This window comes from Indicator indicator, chromosome 4 (assembly GCF_027791375.1).
Source record: "Indicator indicator isolate 239-I01 chromosome 4, UM_Iind_1.1, whole genome shotgun sequence".
NCBI classification, from domain to species: Eukaryota; Metazoa; Chordata; class Aves; order Piciformes; family Indicatoridae; genus Indicator; species Indicator indicator.
In genome coordinates this window covers 43,177,938-43,192,978 of record NC_072013.1, presented here as the reverse complement: position 1 = coordinate 43,192,978, position 15,041 = coordinate 43,177,938, and the positions used below count along the sequence as shown (strand labels likewise).

Sequence of the window (15,041 nt, the reverse complement as noted above, 5' to 3'; positions counted from 1 at the left end):
TAATGTTTCATTCCTGATCATAACATACTGGAAAAGATGAAGGAATGAAAACCAGTTGCTGTCAAAATATATCAAGATAGACAAGAAGGAAAATATATGAACATATTTTGAAGAGTTATGCAATAATCTTACGTAAGTGAACTTGATCTTTCTTCTCAAGTTAATCCTCTCTAGACCCTTAAACATTTCTTTTGCTGTGACTCATCTCCAGCATGTACACATTTTAAGGCAATGATGCATTAACAGCATTAGATAGACTGGACTTTGATTTAGGTGGAAGTTAGCAGCAATGTATTATTTAAATAATGAAATATTTAGAATACAGCATAGTCATTTTGTTATACTGTATCTTTCTGGAATATTCTGTACTTCCTCACAGAAGATACATAAAACATAAGTATCCAAGAGCCTAAGTATATTATGTAACAGAGTTAAGGTTCTCAGACCTTAAAATACTGGGAAAAGCCTATCACTATGAAAACATAAAGCAATGAGCAGTCTCTCCATATTTAGCATATTTAGGGGAATATTAGAAACCATAATTTCAAATTCAGTAGCTTTCTGTTTAATAATGGTGGCACTTCAGGAAGCCCTAAACTCAGTATGGTAGCTAGTTAACAGAGGATCTCAGAAGTTATCTCAAACTCTTCACTACCAACCAATCCTCTCCCCAGTTACAGAGAATTCAGTAGTAAACAAAAGAAGATTCTTCTTAAACCACCATGTGCACCCTAAAGTAAATTCACAATAGCATTTTAACTGTCTCTGTGTTTTGAAATTTAGTGCCATCACAGAAGGCTTCCAATTCTACTTCAAGGGTTTCTGAATGCCTTTACCTCCATGAGAGAACTGAAATCACTGTCCAATCCCAGACAGTGACAGAGGAGTCAATCATAAGATCATCTCAAAGTAAATACTGATCAGTTCTACAAGTTATCACTGTATTCCTTTTAAATCTGCAACCTCCCTTGGCTTTGCAGGTACATCACCAGGCACCCACTGTGCCCCTTCAAGCTTGTCCTTTGCTGCAGTGAGAGCAGGACATCCAGTTCTTGCAGTCTTACCATTCCCTGTCTCCATCTTCATTCAGTTCCCTACTAGCAGAGATCCAAGCAGTAGGAAATAATTCTTAACCAATTTCTAGAAAGTTCCCAGTTCACAAATAAATAATGCGTATGGCTCCCCAGATTATTTGGAATGACTTTCCAAATACTGAATGTAAAAAATCCCTGATCTAAAACTGCTCACTGCCAAATCATTCTGAGGTGGAAAAATCAAACACTTCCAAACAAGCATATGCTTCACAATAGATGTGTTTCATTAAGGAAGCATAATTCCTACAGTCAGTTCTACATCTAAAGTTCAGGATTTGCACAGTTTACATATAGAAGTTGCTGGTTTTGCAAAGATTGCTGGTAACAAACTCAGATTATTTGTGGTAAAGCAAATGACAAAGAAAAGTGAATGGAGGAGCTGTTTAGTATTCAAGCAAACTGTTAGGAACTAAATGTTTTGGAAGAACAGAGAGTTCACTGTGTTTCAGTATCATGTTCTAAGTAACCAAGTATTTGTTTGAGTAAAACTGAGAGTTACATATGTGTACTGCATTACTGGTGAAGAATAGTTTAACCAGCTTGAGAACTAAGGGATGGGTTCTTAAAGCAGGAGAGCATCATCAGACTCCAACTGGCAAAGCACAAGCTTGACTCTCGGTGCAAAATATGAAGTGACGTTTTCAATTATGCAGCACAAAGCAGCAAGACTGCTGAGAAAACTGCAGAGCTGCCAAGGAATTTCTGGATCTGGTACCTCTTTCACTTACTGTTTTTTTATGAACTGGTCATCAACCAAGAGCAGTATTTCAGTCTAAACCGCATGAAGCAGCATAAGTAAGATTCAGAGATGAACAAATCTTGGCAAGCACTCTAGGAAAAATACACAATCCCTTTATTTTAAGAGCATCAGTGTTAGAAGCGCTGTTTTTGAAAGTCAGAAGGCTGAAGGGAGCATTAAAACATTTTTTAAACCCTTTATCTGGTAATCCAAAAGAAACCAGTCCTGTTCCATGTGGATTATCTCTGCTCCTTCCAGCTGTTTTGATGTGATTTTGGTTCTATGCTTTTTCTTTGTTACCAAGTCCTACCAATGTTACAGTTTCTACTAGGTTTTCACTACCTTAACCCTGCTGCCCAAACTTCATTTGTCCTCTCTGCATGCTTTTCCATCTGATGATGAAAAATCACCTCCAAACACAAGTAAGTGCAGAATGCTTCCCCTAAATCAATCCAGCTTCCCCCTTAACTAACCATACTTGTGTGTTTTCAATCCATGCTCAGCCCAAAAGCAACCCTGTCCCCTTTCAATCTAAACACCACAAATTCATTCCCCTTTGTGGCAGTTCTCCAAATACTTTCTAACCAGCTAGCTCTCCAATGCTCAAAGGGACTCCCAGCTGTATGTCCAATACAAACTTGCTCTACCAATTCCATTAACCATTTGCAGAAGTCTACTGTTTAGTCAATTTCTGTGACTGCCCTCCGAAAAAGCAGATCTATCCCACCCAAATGCACAAAGTTTTTATAACATTAGAAAGTTTAACTCTGATACTGCCCTATCCTTTGTAGACTACATGGATGCTTAGTTTTTCCAAGACAGGAAAATTATTCCTGTTACTCCAATAATTTGGAAAAGGTGTCCTTAATCTCTGTGCACTGAGGAGTCTTTGGTTCAGAAGGAATAAACAGTTGTACAAGGGTGAGAGAGTCTGTGACTGGGTCCTAGAAGGCAGTAAAATCTTTACCTAACTCTTAGGATACCTGAGGCATGCTCTAACCCACTACCTTAAAACATGCAGAGCAGCATTGTTTTATTCCCTTGGCATGTCAAGAAGGTGAGTAACCAGTGCCAAGGCTGACTGGGCTCCTCAGACAAAATACAGAGGCAATGGAGTTGAGGGCAAATTCATGAAATGTAATGAGCTAAAAAGATGGGATCAATAGAAATCAGATTGCTTCTTGCAGAGGACATTCAGCTGCCTCTTGCGGAAATGGAACCTGAAATAAAACAAGCTGTAAGTCTGCATAACAGGAAAAAAATCAGCAATTTGTTCCATACAATTAACCCTAAGGCCTGCAAAGCAAACACACCTTCATTTACATGGAGAGTCTTGCAAATGGTTACATTCCTAACCTTTGCAATACTGCCCTAAAAAAAAAAAAAATCAAGTAGATGAGATTATGTGATCACAGATTGCAGCACAAGAAAATCAGTAGCGTCAACCAAGTATTCCTTTCTAGAGGACACAAAACTGTCTGAACAAGTGCTATTAATTGTTATTTTTTTATTCGTAGAAGATGACTGGAAATGTAGTGCCATTAGGTCAGCCAAAGACTATTTTTTTATTCCAATTTTTCAGTTGCACTTTAAAATGGGGGGGCTGGGAGGAGAGAAACCATCACTTGTATGATTTTAAGGCAAAATCACTTGTATGATTTTAAGGCAAAATCACTTGTATGATTTTAAGGCAAACTCAGTTTTATTAGAGAAAGTAAATCTTAAAGGCCTTCTGAAACTGATATTATGGGGTCCTGGTGCCATATGTGAGAAGTGGCAATTGGTCATCTTACAGCAAAGATCTCTGCTGACTTTGTCTGCAAGAATGGTATTGTTATGTGTTTCTCCCCTCCAGTTAGTATAGCAAAAACAACAGTGCTTAACCTGTATTCTAATAATTCATTTTAAGGTAGCTACTAAAAGCTGAATGATACTTTAATAATAAGGGCAACATTCAGAGTTGGGGTATCAATATTTCTCACATTTAAGTCCAAAAAGTAAATTCTGAAACATACAAGAAATTGACACAGAAATTGTTATGTATGCTAGAATTGAGGTACCCACTACTAAAAGCATAAGAAGAATTAGCTGCAGTGCATGGTAAAATATGGTAAGCAATGAAACATTTATTGCAAAGCAAGAAAGTGATCTTATGTAACATCAAATGGGCTAGTCAAACAGAATTCTGTTTGTAGGCAGACAGATATATTAACAGTGTGATAATACCCATGCAAGGACATCTGCATAATTTGCAAGTGTGAAAGTCAACATTTTATCCATTTCTGCACATGACTATCTTTCATAAAATCGAATAAGATATTACTGGATTTATACTAAGTCACATCAGAATAAAACACTGAAACTTCCTTTTTTTGCCCTATTAGCTAGCTAAAATATTGCTTTCAATGATTTTAAGGTTGCCAGTATTTTTCTAAGCTGCTGTCCCAATGTTAAAAAATGAGTTATTTTACTTTTGTTTTACAGTCTTAGTAAATTAAATATATTAGGGTAGACATCTGCAGCAGCGTAACTAGATAACCAACAGGCAAGGGCATGCTGCTTCTGTCTTTAATTAAGTTCTCATTTCAGATCTGACTTTAGTACATAACTACTGCTAACAAAAGTAGTATTTATTTATGGATAAGGCATGTATTTGTGCAATTAGGAGACTCAGTGCACTTTTTGATACTCTGCTTATGGAATTATGAAACAGGATATCTAGCAAAAGAAAGTATTCAACTGTGACACAGGTGTGGTATTTTTAGTTAGATTTACAATACTTCATAATATCACATAAGGGAGGACCTTTCTCTTTTTCTATTTCTTATGTCAAATTACAGTTCCTCAGCAAGGCACTGTAGTATTCCTGAAGCAGGATTTACCTTTTTAAGAGCTCTTGTATTGAAGAATTTGTTCCTTACTAGTCCTACAAGAAGACAGAATTACTAGCAACAATGCAAAAACTCATGGAAATAAGGAGCTTGGGGAAACCTTGTATTTCCTAAGCATTTTAGACTATTATAATTGCTTTACAAAACATTTTTAAACTTTTATCTTATGCTTATTCACCATTCAGAAAGTACATTTTCAAGCCATTTAGTGTAGCTAGCATGCATCTTCCTGCATAAAATAAATTAGAATTTTTCTTGAATGCTGCTTTTAAAGGCACGGATCATTGAGCTATCTCTGTTCCTAGCAGTGCTCTTTGCATCTGGTCTCCTTTCTCTTTAAATCTCTTCTGCTGCTCTGAGCCCCTTCCTACAACATGCTCCATAAGTTTATTTTCAAACTCTGTGATCAATGTTTTCCCTGCATTCAGCACAACCAGAAACATGGAGAAACTGCAGAAAAAGCAGCATCAGCAACAGAAAAGTTCCTCAAGGCCAAGAGCAGCAATTGTAATCAGTATCTAGAAGAGTTCACTCTGGCCAGAGAAGAGATATCTACATTTAATTAGAGTCAGGAGCTCAATCCACTCCTCAAAGGAGGTGAGGGGAGGATGGTTATGGAGAGGAAGTGGGGGTTTACAGCTGCAGCCAGTTGTTACAGCTGGTTCTTATTTCTCCACCCTGGCAGGACTGAACTACAGCTGCAGGGAATCGCACAAAGACAGGTGACCTCAAAAAAGATAATTACCTCTTTAAAAAGTTCAAGGAAAATAACTATTTGAGAGGGTGATGCAAAAAAACATCTCTGCCACCTGCTTCTTGCCAAAAGGATGCTAGTTAGCATCTAGTGGAGGGAGCTGGTCCCTAGACACTTAACAATTTCATTCCTTAAACAGGATCTTGTAGTATCGTTTGAAAGATGAGTCTTACGTATTCACAAGCAGATTTATTGCTTGCACATAATAAAGGGCTCTGTATCTGTCAGCTTCATCTGGACTAATTGTCAACACTACACAAACTTAAACATAAGAAGCAGCTTGCACTTAAGAAGATGACTCTTTCATCAGAGTCCGGAAGATGAACCCCAGCCATCAGGATGGATGGAACAACTTGAATCTTTAAGTGCTGCCCTTTACAGCTGACTGTTTCAAGGCTGACAGCTGCTGCTCCCTCCTGTAAGAAATTTCTCTGTGTTATTTTCTACCCTGACTTTATACTCAAACATCTTCAGCTCAGTTGCTTTTCCACTAATCATAATACTTCCAATGTCTTCAAAAGTTACTGAAATCACAAATTGTAAGAAGCATTTACCAGAGATATGTTCTTTTCTCTTAGCTGTTATGGAGCTTGATACACAGAAGACAATTCAGCTACCAGATTTAGCATTGAGATGCCAAGATCAACCTTTAATGCACATGTAACGAATTCTAAAGGATTTTGAAATCTAGTAGAGATGGAGCTTTCTTTTCTGACAGTCATTTCACTAAACTATATTGAGGATGAACAAGAAATTTTCTGAGTGAGGGAGCAGTTCTCTTGTACAATGGCCGAGAAGACAAAACAGTCAGAAAATTGAAACACAAGTTTACTATGAATGTAATCTAATTAGTATATTATTGAGATGCCTAGGTTCTCATTTGATTATTCATTCAAATTCACCTCCCTTTTGAAAGTTTATCTTTTTTTTCTTCAGAAGATCTCTCATAGTGTTAACTACTGCAGATATTCAGAAGAGTTACTTCTGAAGAAGTGACGCCACAAGCCAAGAATGAAATTGTGTCTCATTTGAAGTTTAAAGGGCTAGTATATTGTCATTATTGCTCTAGCATATTGAATTATTAAATTGTCATTATTTATAAAGGATTATTTGAGTTTGGGGTTTTTTGGGGGGGCTGGGGTTTTTTTGGTTTTTTTTTGTTTGTTTTTTTAGGAAAAAAGGAAAAAGATGTTATACTTAGTTCCACCAGTCCTGGAGGGAAAATAATCACTGACATGGAACAGAACTAATCAAAAATAAATGTGGTTATTACATATGATATGATTGGACCAAACCAATTTATTTTTATAAGGAAAGTAGGCAGATTCTATTAAGTATGATGTCATTCAAATTCAAAGATCCCTGATTTTCCAATATTTATTTTTCTCTTCATCAAAAAAATAATTTATCATAGACCTGACCTTGACAAAGGAAGCTCTGCTGATAATATGTTTTGTCAAATTTAGTGGAAGTAAAATAATATAGGCAAATTCTCTATCATTAGTTTACATTAACTGCAACTTATTATAATTACAATGATCACAGCTCTTCTCTGTTTCCATCAGCTACTAGATAAGACTGTTTTCATCACTAAAAAGATCTAGGAAAGCAACTCTACCCCTGCCCACAGATCCATCTTCATATATAGGCTTATCAAAAACACAGCAGGACACGAGATTATTGCCTTACCTCAATTTTTTCCCATATGGTTTCATAATTCTCTTGATGCTGTATATCTTGCATCAGTTGTTGAATTAAAGCTGATTTATTTGAGGCAGAAGTCTCATTCTCAGTAGGCTGAGTGCCAGCAGTCCTTCCTGACTTTTCTTCAATGTATTTTTTAATGTAAGATACAGGCATACAAAGATCTTCATCAGAGAGAATATCACTGAGAGGCCCAGATTCAATACTGTCACCTAAGGAAGATACTATATCACTTGAAGAGCTTGGTGAAATTCTACCCATTTTTTTGTGCTTTTTTGTCTGGTATGTTGGATACGTTTCTGAATCCGAGTTCATTTCTGACAGCTCCCAGTCATCGATGTTTTGAATGGTTTCTCTTCTGGGCTTTTGGGGAAGTAACTTTGTCAAATTCTCTAATTTTAAAGCTAATACTTCAGTCTGTTTGAGATGTGAAGGAAGTGCTAAATATTCATCAGACCCATACCAGACCTCACCATCTTTACTGTTTCTTTCAGTGTAGCTTGGTGTTGATGAGAAGCTTTTGTTATTCTTTCTTCTCGGTGGAAAAGGTGACGAGTTGGTGAGCTCAGAACCAGCTGAGGACACACTCTTTTGACTATGTGTTGGTGAATTAAAAGGCTCACCTTTACCTTGTGATTGATCGTTTGGATCTCTCTGGTTACAAGAATTTGATGAGGAGGAAGAATCAGTTTCTGTCTCCTCCAAAGAATGAGAGTTATGAGAAGTGATTCCATTCTGTAGAGAAGGACGTCCTCTTTTTTTCACTTGTATTGCTGGAGCTGTTTTACATGTACCTCCAGCAGTTCTGCCAGCTTTCACTTTCTCTGAAGCATCCTGAGACTTCTTGTGCTTTGATTTTTCTTTACAGGTGTAGGAGGCAGACTTTCCTAGACTTATGGGACTGTTCTTAAAGTGGTTATTTATTGTGTACTCAAGATTTCTATCACCTATCATATTTAAGCAATCATATGACTGACTAACTGCAGATGGGCTGTTAGTGTAGGGTGACTGCAAAGCTAGGCAAAGCTTGGACCTGTCTGGTGGGTCTAACAGTGAGGGTGTACTTCTGCTCATTTCATTTTTCACTATCTGAGAGATTTGCCTTTTAAAATCATTGGCTTCCATGTAATCTTTAAACACATCATCTTTCAGAAATAGACCTCTTTTTGGCAATGTAGGCTGTGTGGGGGAATCTTCGTTATAGTTAAAGCAGTCTCGTATGGACCTCTTAGGAGTTGAGTTTTCACAGTGAGAATGTTTGATTTTTTCACCAGTGTGTTGTGGAAGATTGCATTCTCGTTCCTTTAATGCTGAAACATGTTTGCTCTCAGTAGGTGAAACACCATCTTCAGAGCAAGGTTCTTTAGAAAGAGAAGAGTTCACAGAAGGAGAGAGCCCATGTGGTGCGTTCCTGTCTTTGCCTTCTCCATCTTCTGCTGAAAGAGGTACATGAGTTTCTTTCTCATTTAATACTTCATTGCACTGGGAAGCAATGGAATCGGTTGCTACTGCAAGTAAACCCACACTTCTGATAAGTCCTGGAAAGTCCTTATCCATCTCACTGTAGTTCCAGGATTCAAATGATTTTGCTTTTCCTTGGACAGAGGTCATATCATCCAGAGCACCAATCAAATCCTCACTAGGACTGTAGTCAGACAGTTCAAATGCAGTAATTCCACAATCCAGTGACAGGTAATTTTGAGAACACTTGATGGTTAACTGTCCAGAATCATCAACTTCAGTTAAAGAGTCAAGACGGTCCTGAAATAGACAAAGAAAGGATACCTTTTAGAAGATTAACTTAAATCTAGAGCAAACACAAAATAATGAACTGTGGGCTTCTGTGTTTCACTGCCTAACATCCAGAAAAATACTCATCATTCACCTGCCTGGTTTCGCAGTACCATGTAGATTCTAAAGTGTTTGAGAACTGAAAATGGCAGTAAACTGTTTAGTTGCTACCTGGTACAGAAGATTACCTAAAACCAGCAACTTGCTGTTGGCTTATTATTCTCCTCCTTAGATGCTGCTCTCAATTCTGTTTTGCAAGGGAGACTCAGAAATCTCATCCAGCAGATTCAATATTTTTTATGCTAACTACTCCAAACAGGAGGGAGGGGATCTTGAAGACTGCTGAGTGTATCAGCCACCTTGTTAATCTTGTGTTCTCAGAAGTATTTCCTGCTCTACAGTCTTTTGGTTGCTTCCAAAATGTTTTTTTCTGAGCATCATCTAGGAATGATTGACATTTCTTCCCATATTTATGAGACAGAGATTGTTACCTACGTTTCATTTTCTTGTAGCATTATCAGATGAAGACTTATCTATTGGATATTTGGAGCTGGTAAATAGCTCATGGAAAAGAAACTATGTATGGCAATCCTAAACCTCTGGCCTGCTGTGTCCCTTTCTCAGCATCTTCTCAATGGAAGTCCTTCAATCTTGGAAACACAGATATGACCAGAGGAGACCATCTCAGGTGGCAAATGCGATTTTTATACCTAAGTCAAATTAATATTTATAATATTTTTGGTAGATTATTTGAAGGATAAAAAAAAAAAGTCTAGCTACATTAAGGTCCCAAAGCAGCCAAGCAGCCTGATAGATAACAATCACAGCAAAATTATATTTAGTCAACAGTTTATAAGGATATTTTTTAGTAAATTATTTAATGCTCTAACACATGAGCAAACCTTAAGTATTTCCAAATCCTAGCACATAATTCGAAACCTGATAACAGTATCAAATAACTCAACAATTTCTGATCCTATTTATACTGATGTACATCTTAAGTAGCACCATGAAACTATCTAGAACAAAAGAAATTCTCAGAGCATGCCAACTGGACAAAAAAACCCCGAATTTAAAATATAAAAGCCAACAACAGCCCAAGAAACTCCTTTTAAAATAATCATGTTTTAGGAGTCTAGCTTTGGGGTTGTTAATATACTGATCTTTTCTCCCAGGTTTGGTTTTCATAATAATGTTTTTTAGATCAAACTCTCGAGTATCCACAATAGGGTTTTGCCTGAATTATTCTCTGAAACAACATGTCTCACTACACTGCCTAAATCCATCATTTAAGAACCATAGACATCATTCCTGAAGAAGGTGCAATAACCCTACCATCTCTTCATCTCACAATAAACAACCTGGGATTTGTTCTGAGCAAGCATAGGCTCAATAAGGAAGGCTATTCTTGGCCATATTCTATAAACGTAAGATGTTTGAGAGCTTTACTCTGTCCCCCTCACTTGCATTACTCTGTAAAAACTCCTCAGGCTAAAAATATTATTTCTAGGAAAGATTCATTCGAATGTTTTTTTTTTCTTCAATCATAATCTTGGATGTTGAAAATGTCTTTTATTTAGCACATTCTATTCAGATGTAGAAACTATGCCAGTAATTGTACATTGTTAATAGGCTAGAATTTAAAAGGGAAGTTTCTATAAATCTGCCCAATTTATATTTTAGAATTGTATTTATTAATGAAAATAATGACTAAGCAGTTATCAGTATTGCAACTGCATTTTCCCTGTAATCTCAGAAAAAGATTACAAACTATAAAACTATATGGAACTCAAAACTCTTTCCAAGGCCCTTAAGGGCCTTCATTTCTCCTGAGTAATAAGCTCCATTCCTTTGTCTCTTAAAAATGTATTTATTAACATTAATAACATTTAGAATCATATGCATTAAACCATCTTGCCTGGTCATTTTCCAAGCAGCCTCCTAAATGTGTGTGCTTAAGAAGAGCCTTATTTAATGCTAGCATTACAAATTTTTTATTATTGTTTTTATTTCTTAATGCCAGTGCTACCACGCTTTTATTATTGCTTTTATTTCAGGAGTATATAACATTTAGTTATTGGCATGGCTACCAATAGGAATAACTCAGTTAAAAATTGCATCCCTTTTTACATAACAATTCTTCCTGTAAAGTTCTGTAGGCTGTTTCCAATATCTTCTTGTAGTTGCATTTAAGCCAGCAGAATTCTGCATTTTTTTAACTCTTTCCAATGAGCTAATTTAATTTGTAAATTATTTCTTTAGTGACTTTACCAACTGTTTGAGAACATCAGGATTTGCTGTATTTTTACGTAGCCTGGTTCTGATCTATTCCCTATTTCCTGGCTTTATCAGTTGTTAAATTCAACTCAGTTCAGGTTCAGCTGGACAGAAACAGGACTGCACAAAACTCTTTTTCTCTTTCCTTCTCTCCTCTCTCTGGGTCATTCCTGAAGGAGAAATGGTCTTTCAAAATTTTAACTCTCCAAAAGTTTTTATTTACAAATATTTTCTTAATTTGGCATCTTTATCATGGCAGACAGTTTGCCTCACTGGATCTTGTGTAAAAATCTTTGTGGCCTTTTGTGTTGACAGCTTAGTCAGTATGGCACTGCTGAGAAAGCCAAAAGCAGAGTAGCCTGTCCAGTTAACGAGCTGGGTTTCTAAACAGTGCAGTACAGCCCTTGCTGTGCACTACCATGTAAATATAGCCCAGGCAGGACTGTGGCACTATGATTGACTGTGCAGTCTATGAACTGGGAGAGCAGTCAATAGTAACAAGAGGACACTGTCTCACTGAACACGACAGAAACCTTGGCACTTCTTCCGTGGAGCTCCTCAGTTAACACTGGCAGTCAAAGCCACTCTCTGCCATTATGCAGAAGACAGCTGACCTAAGGAGCAAGCCAAACACTTTGTGAAATGATAGGTTCATGGGCTACAGAAAAGCATAACACTTGCTGTCCCGGTTCAGGTCAAATTTCTGTCTAGCCAAGTATCCTGTCTCTGCATCAGTTCTAAATATTTTCTGCTAGCTGACCTAAAAGACACAGCCCTTCTATAAACAACATTTCTACCCCCACTCCCAGCTTCTACCAGTGTTTGCTTAGCTTTCACCTTCATTTTTTAGATTTCTTACCAATTCTAAGTGTCCTTCCAAAGTAGAAGTCTTTGTTGTGTGTGAAATTGTCCATCTATTAATTTTAAATCAGATGGCTTTTCAATTTCAGGAGAAAAAGCTAAACTGTTGTTTCCAGTTCATAATTCCCAAGGAGTACTGACAAATAAGAGAAGGTGGAGTTACTGAATGCTACCTTTGCCTTGGTCCTTAGGGCTAAGGGCAGGCCTCAGGAGTCCCAGGCCTTCAAGACCACAGATGAGGTCAGGAGAAAAGGAAGCTTTTCCTCAGCTGCAGAGGATTGGGGTAGAAATCAGTTAAGGCAACTGAACATCCACACATCCATGGGCCCTGATGGGATGTGCTCATGGGTGCTGAGGGAACTGGCAGAAGTTATTGCTAGACCACTCCTTGTAGTCTTCAGTAATCCTGGAAAATAGGAGAGGTGCCTGAAGATTGGAGGATGGCCAATGTCACTCTAATCTTCAAAAAAAGGGCAAGAAGGAAGACCCAGGTAACTATAGGCTGGTTAGCTTCACCTCCATCTCTGGAAAGGTGATGTAGCAGCTTGTTCTTGGCAACAGCTCAAAGCATGTTGAGGAAAAGAGGCTTAGCACAAGCAGTCAGATGGATTCACCAAGGGGGAGTCATGCTTGACCAATCCTGTAGCTTTTTATGATGACATAACTTGATGGATAGACAAGGGAAGGACAGTGGATGTGATCTACCTCAACTTCAGCAAGGCTTTTGACACTGTCTCCCATGGCATTCTCACAGCCAAGCTTAAGAATGTGGATTGGAGGACTGGGTGGTGAGATGGATTGGAAACTGGTTGAAGGACAGGGCTCAGAGGGTTGTGGTCAGTGGGGCAGAATCTGGTTGGAGGCCTGTGGCTAGTGGCGTCTTGGTGGACAACAGAATGACCATGAGCCAGCAGTGTGCTCTTGTGGCCAAGAAGGCAATAAGCATCCTGGGGTGCATCAAGAAGAGTGTGGCAAGCAGGTCGAGAGATCTCCTCTTCCTCCACTCTGCCCTGGTGAGGCCACATCTAGAATACTGTGTCCAGTCCTGGGCTGCCCAGTTCAAGACAGATTTGCTGGAGGGAATACAGAAAAGGGCTACAAAGATGATTAGGGGACTAGAACATATGTCTTAGGAAGAAAGACTGAGAGAATTGGGTCCTTTTCATCAGGAAAAGAGAAGACTGAGGAGGAATCTCATAAATACTTAAAAATACCAAAGGGTGGGTGTCAGGAGGATGAGGCCAGTGTTTTTTTAGGGGCTGGGACAGAACTAGGGGTAGCAGGCACAGACTTGAAGATAAGAAGTTCCATCTAACCATGAGGTGGAACTTCTTTAATTTAAGGGTGACAAAGCACTAGAACAGGTTGTCCAGAACAGGGCAGATGAAGTCTCCATCTCTGGAGACATTCAGCCCATGCCTGGACATGTTCCTGCATGACCTTCTCTAAGTGAACCTGCCTTGGTAGGGGGATTCAGACTCAATCTCCAGAGGTCCCTTCCAACCCCTGTATCTCTGTGATTCTGTGTGCAGAAAGCATATCTGTATGGGTAAAGATCTCTAGATTTGCTCAAACAGTCTCACTATCCCTAATAGATACTACTGGCATCTTAAGGCACTTGCTAGTCCCACAATGTAGTCCTCTCTGGGAAAGTTTCCTCTCTTGAGGAAACACCCACAATAAAGATAGATAAGAGTAGATACAATTGTCTCTACATTACATTTTACTTATGAAAATATATCAAATAAAGCCACTGGCATTATGCCTCATGAAAAGCTTGAATAAATACCTGAAGGTTACAAAATAATTCACTGGAATTTATTCAAGCATCAGAGCAGAAACTTCATATTACTATTGTATCCCTGCTGTTGCTAGCAATTCATTTTATCAAATATTATTTATGTTTTCATTGGAGTGGAAAAAAAGATTTGCATCAGGATATTTTGGTTTGGTTTGGTTTTTATTACCATATAAGCCTATCTGGCAACATGTTTTTTCCTCACTGGAAAATAATCTATCCTTCCCCAGCCAATCCTCCCTTGTATTGGAGGGATGTTTTTATAGCAGTTGTAATTGGATCCAGATGGGACATTTCCTGTTTCTTAGTAAATGAATCTGCCCTTGCCTTATATCTTGAAATCACCAACTCATGTCATAAAATAGTGACATAACCCTAATTCACTGCTCTGGGTATTCAGACAAGTGTCTTCAGACTCGCCAGAGAAGGTTTAGCAGCAGTGGCAAAGCAGAAATTAAATCTGAAGCACCAGGTATGGATACATCAGGAAGAGGGGGTGTGGAAGGTGGGCCTGGACATACCTGAGCATTGATTTCAGGACTGCCCACTCTGTTGTGCCAAAGACAAATATAAAACCCAACAGGGGGCAAAGTAATAAGTACATTCTCTTTAAATGTGAATGATCTAAACTTCAGGACATGGGGACCTCTGACCTCCCCTGTAGCACAGGTTGCAGAATCTTGCTCTCCTGATCTAGAAATATCTTTCTATAAACGTACCTAACCCTAACAAAAGCATTTTGTCCTAATCGTAAGACTTACAGCAAATAAAGAATCCTCTACACATGAATGTAACTTTATTAACATTAATTACACTAGCTATTAAAAATGTGCACCTTCTCTCAGTTTTACAAAATAGGCTGGTAGTGTCCTTCTAAGTAAGTTAATTTAGTGAGGAAGAATTCAAAGGCAGAGGCATTTTAATGAATCCAGATTTACAAACCATTTACATGTGTGTGAATTTGACACCCTCTTAGAGTAAAAAAAATGTATGATTCATGCATGGTTTCTTAAACAAAGTGGGTGACTGTTAAGAGGCATATTGCAGAATTGCCAGTCAAGCAATTCCTCTACCACAAAGAAATATTGGCTTAGCCTGGCAACACTGTGTTAGCTCTGGGTTTGTATATGCA

At 38.1% G+C, this 15,041-nt stretch overlaps 1 protein-coding gene across 1 annotated transcript in view; it reads right to left on the bottom strand.

The window, feature by feature from the left end:
• Nucleotides 1-15,041, bottom strand: part of AKAP6 (A-kinase anchoring protein 6) — a 218,574-nt gene that overhangs the window by 167,860 nt on the left and 35,673 nt on the right. The window contains exon 3 of the mRNA XM_054400703.1: nt 7,168-8,943. Within this exon, the coding sequence (XP_054256678.1) occupies nt 7,168-8,943 (1,776 nt within the window). The remainder of the gene's footprint in view (nt 1-7,167; nt 8,944-15,041) is intronic.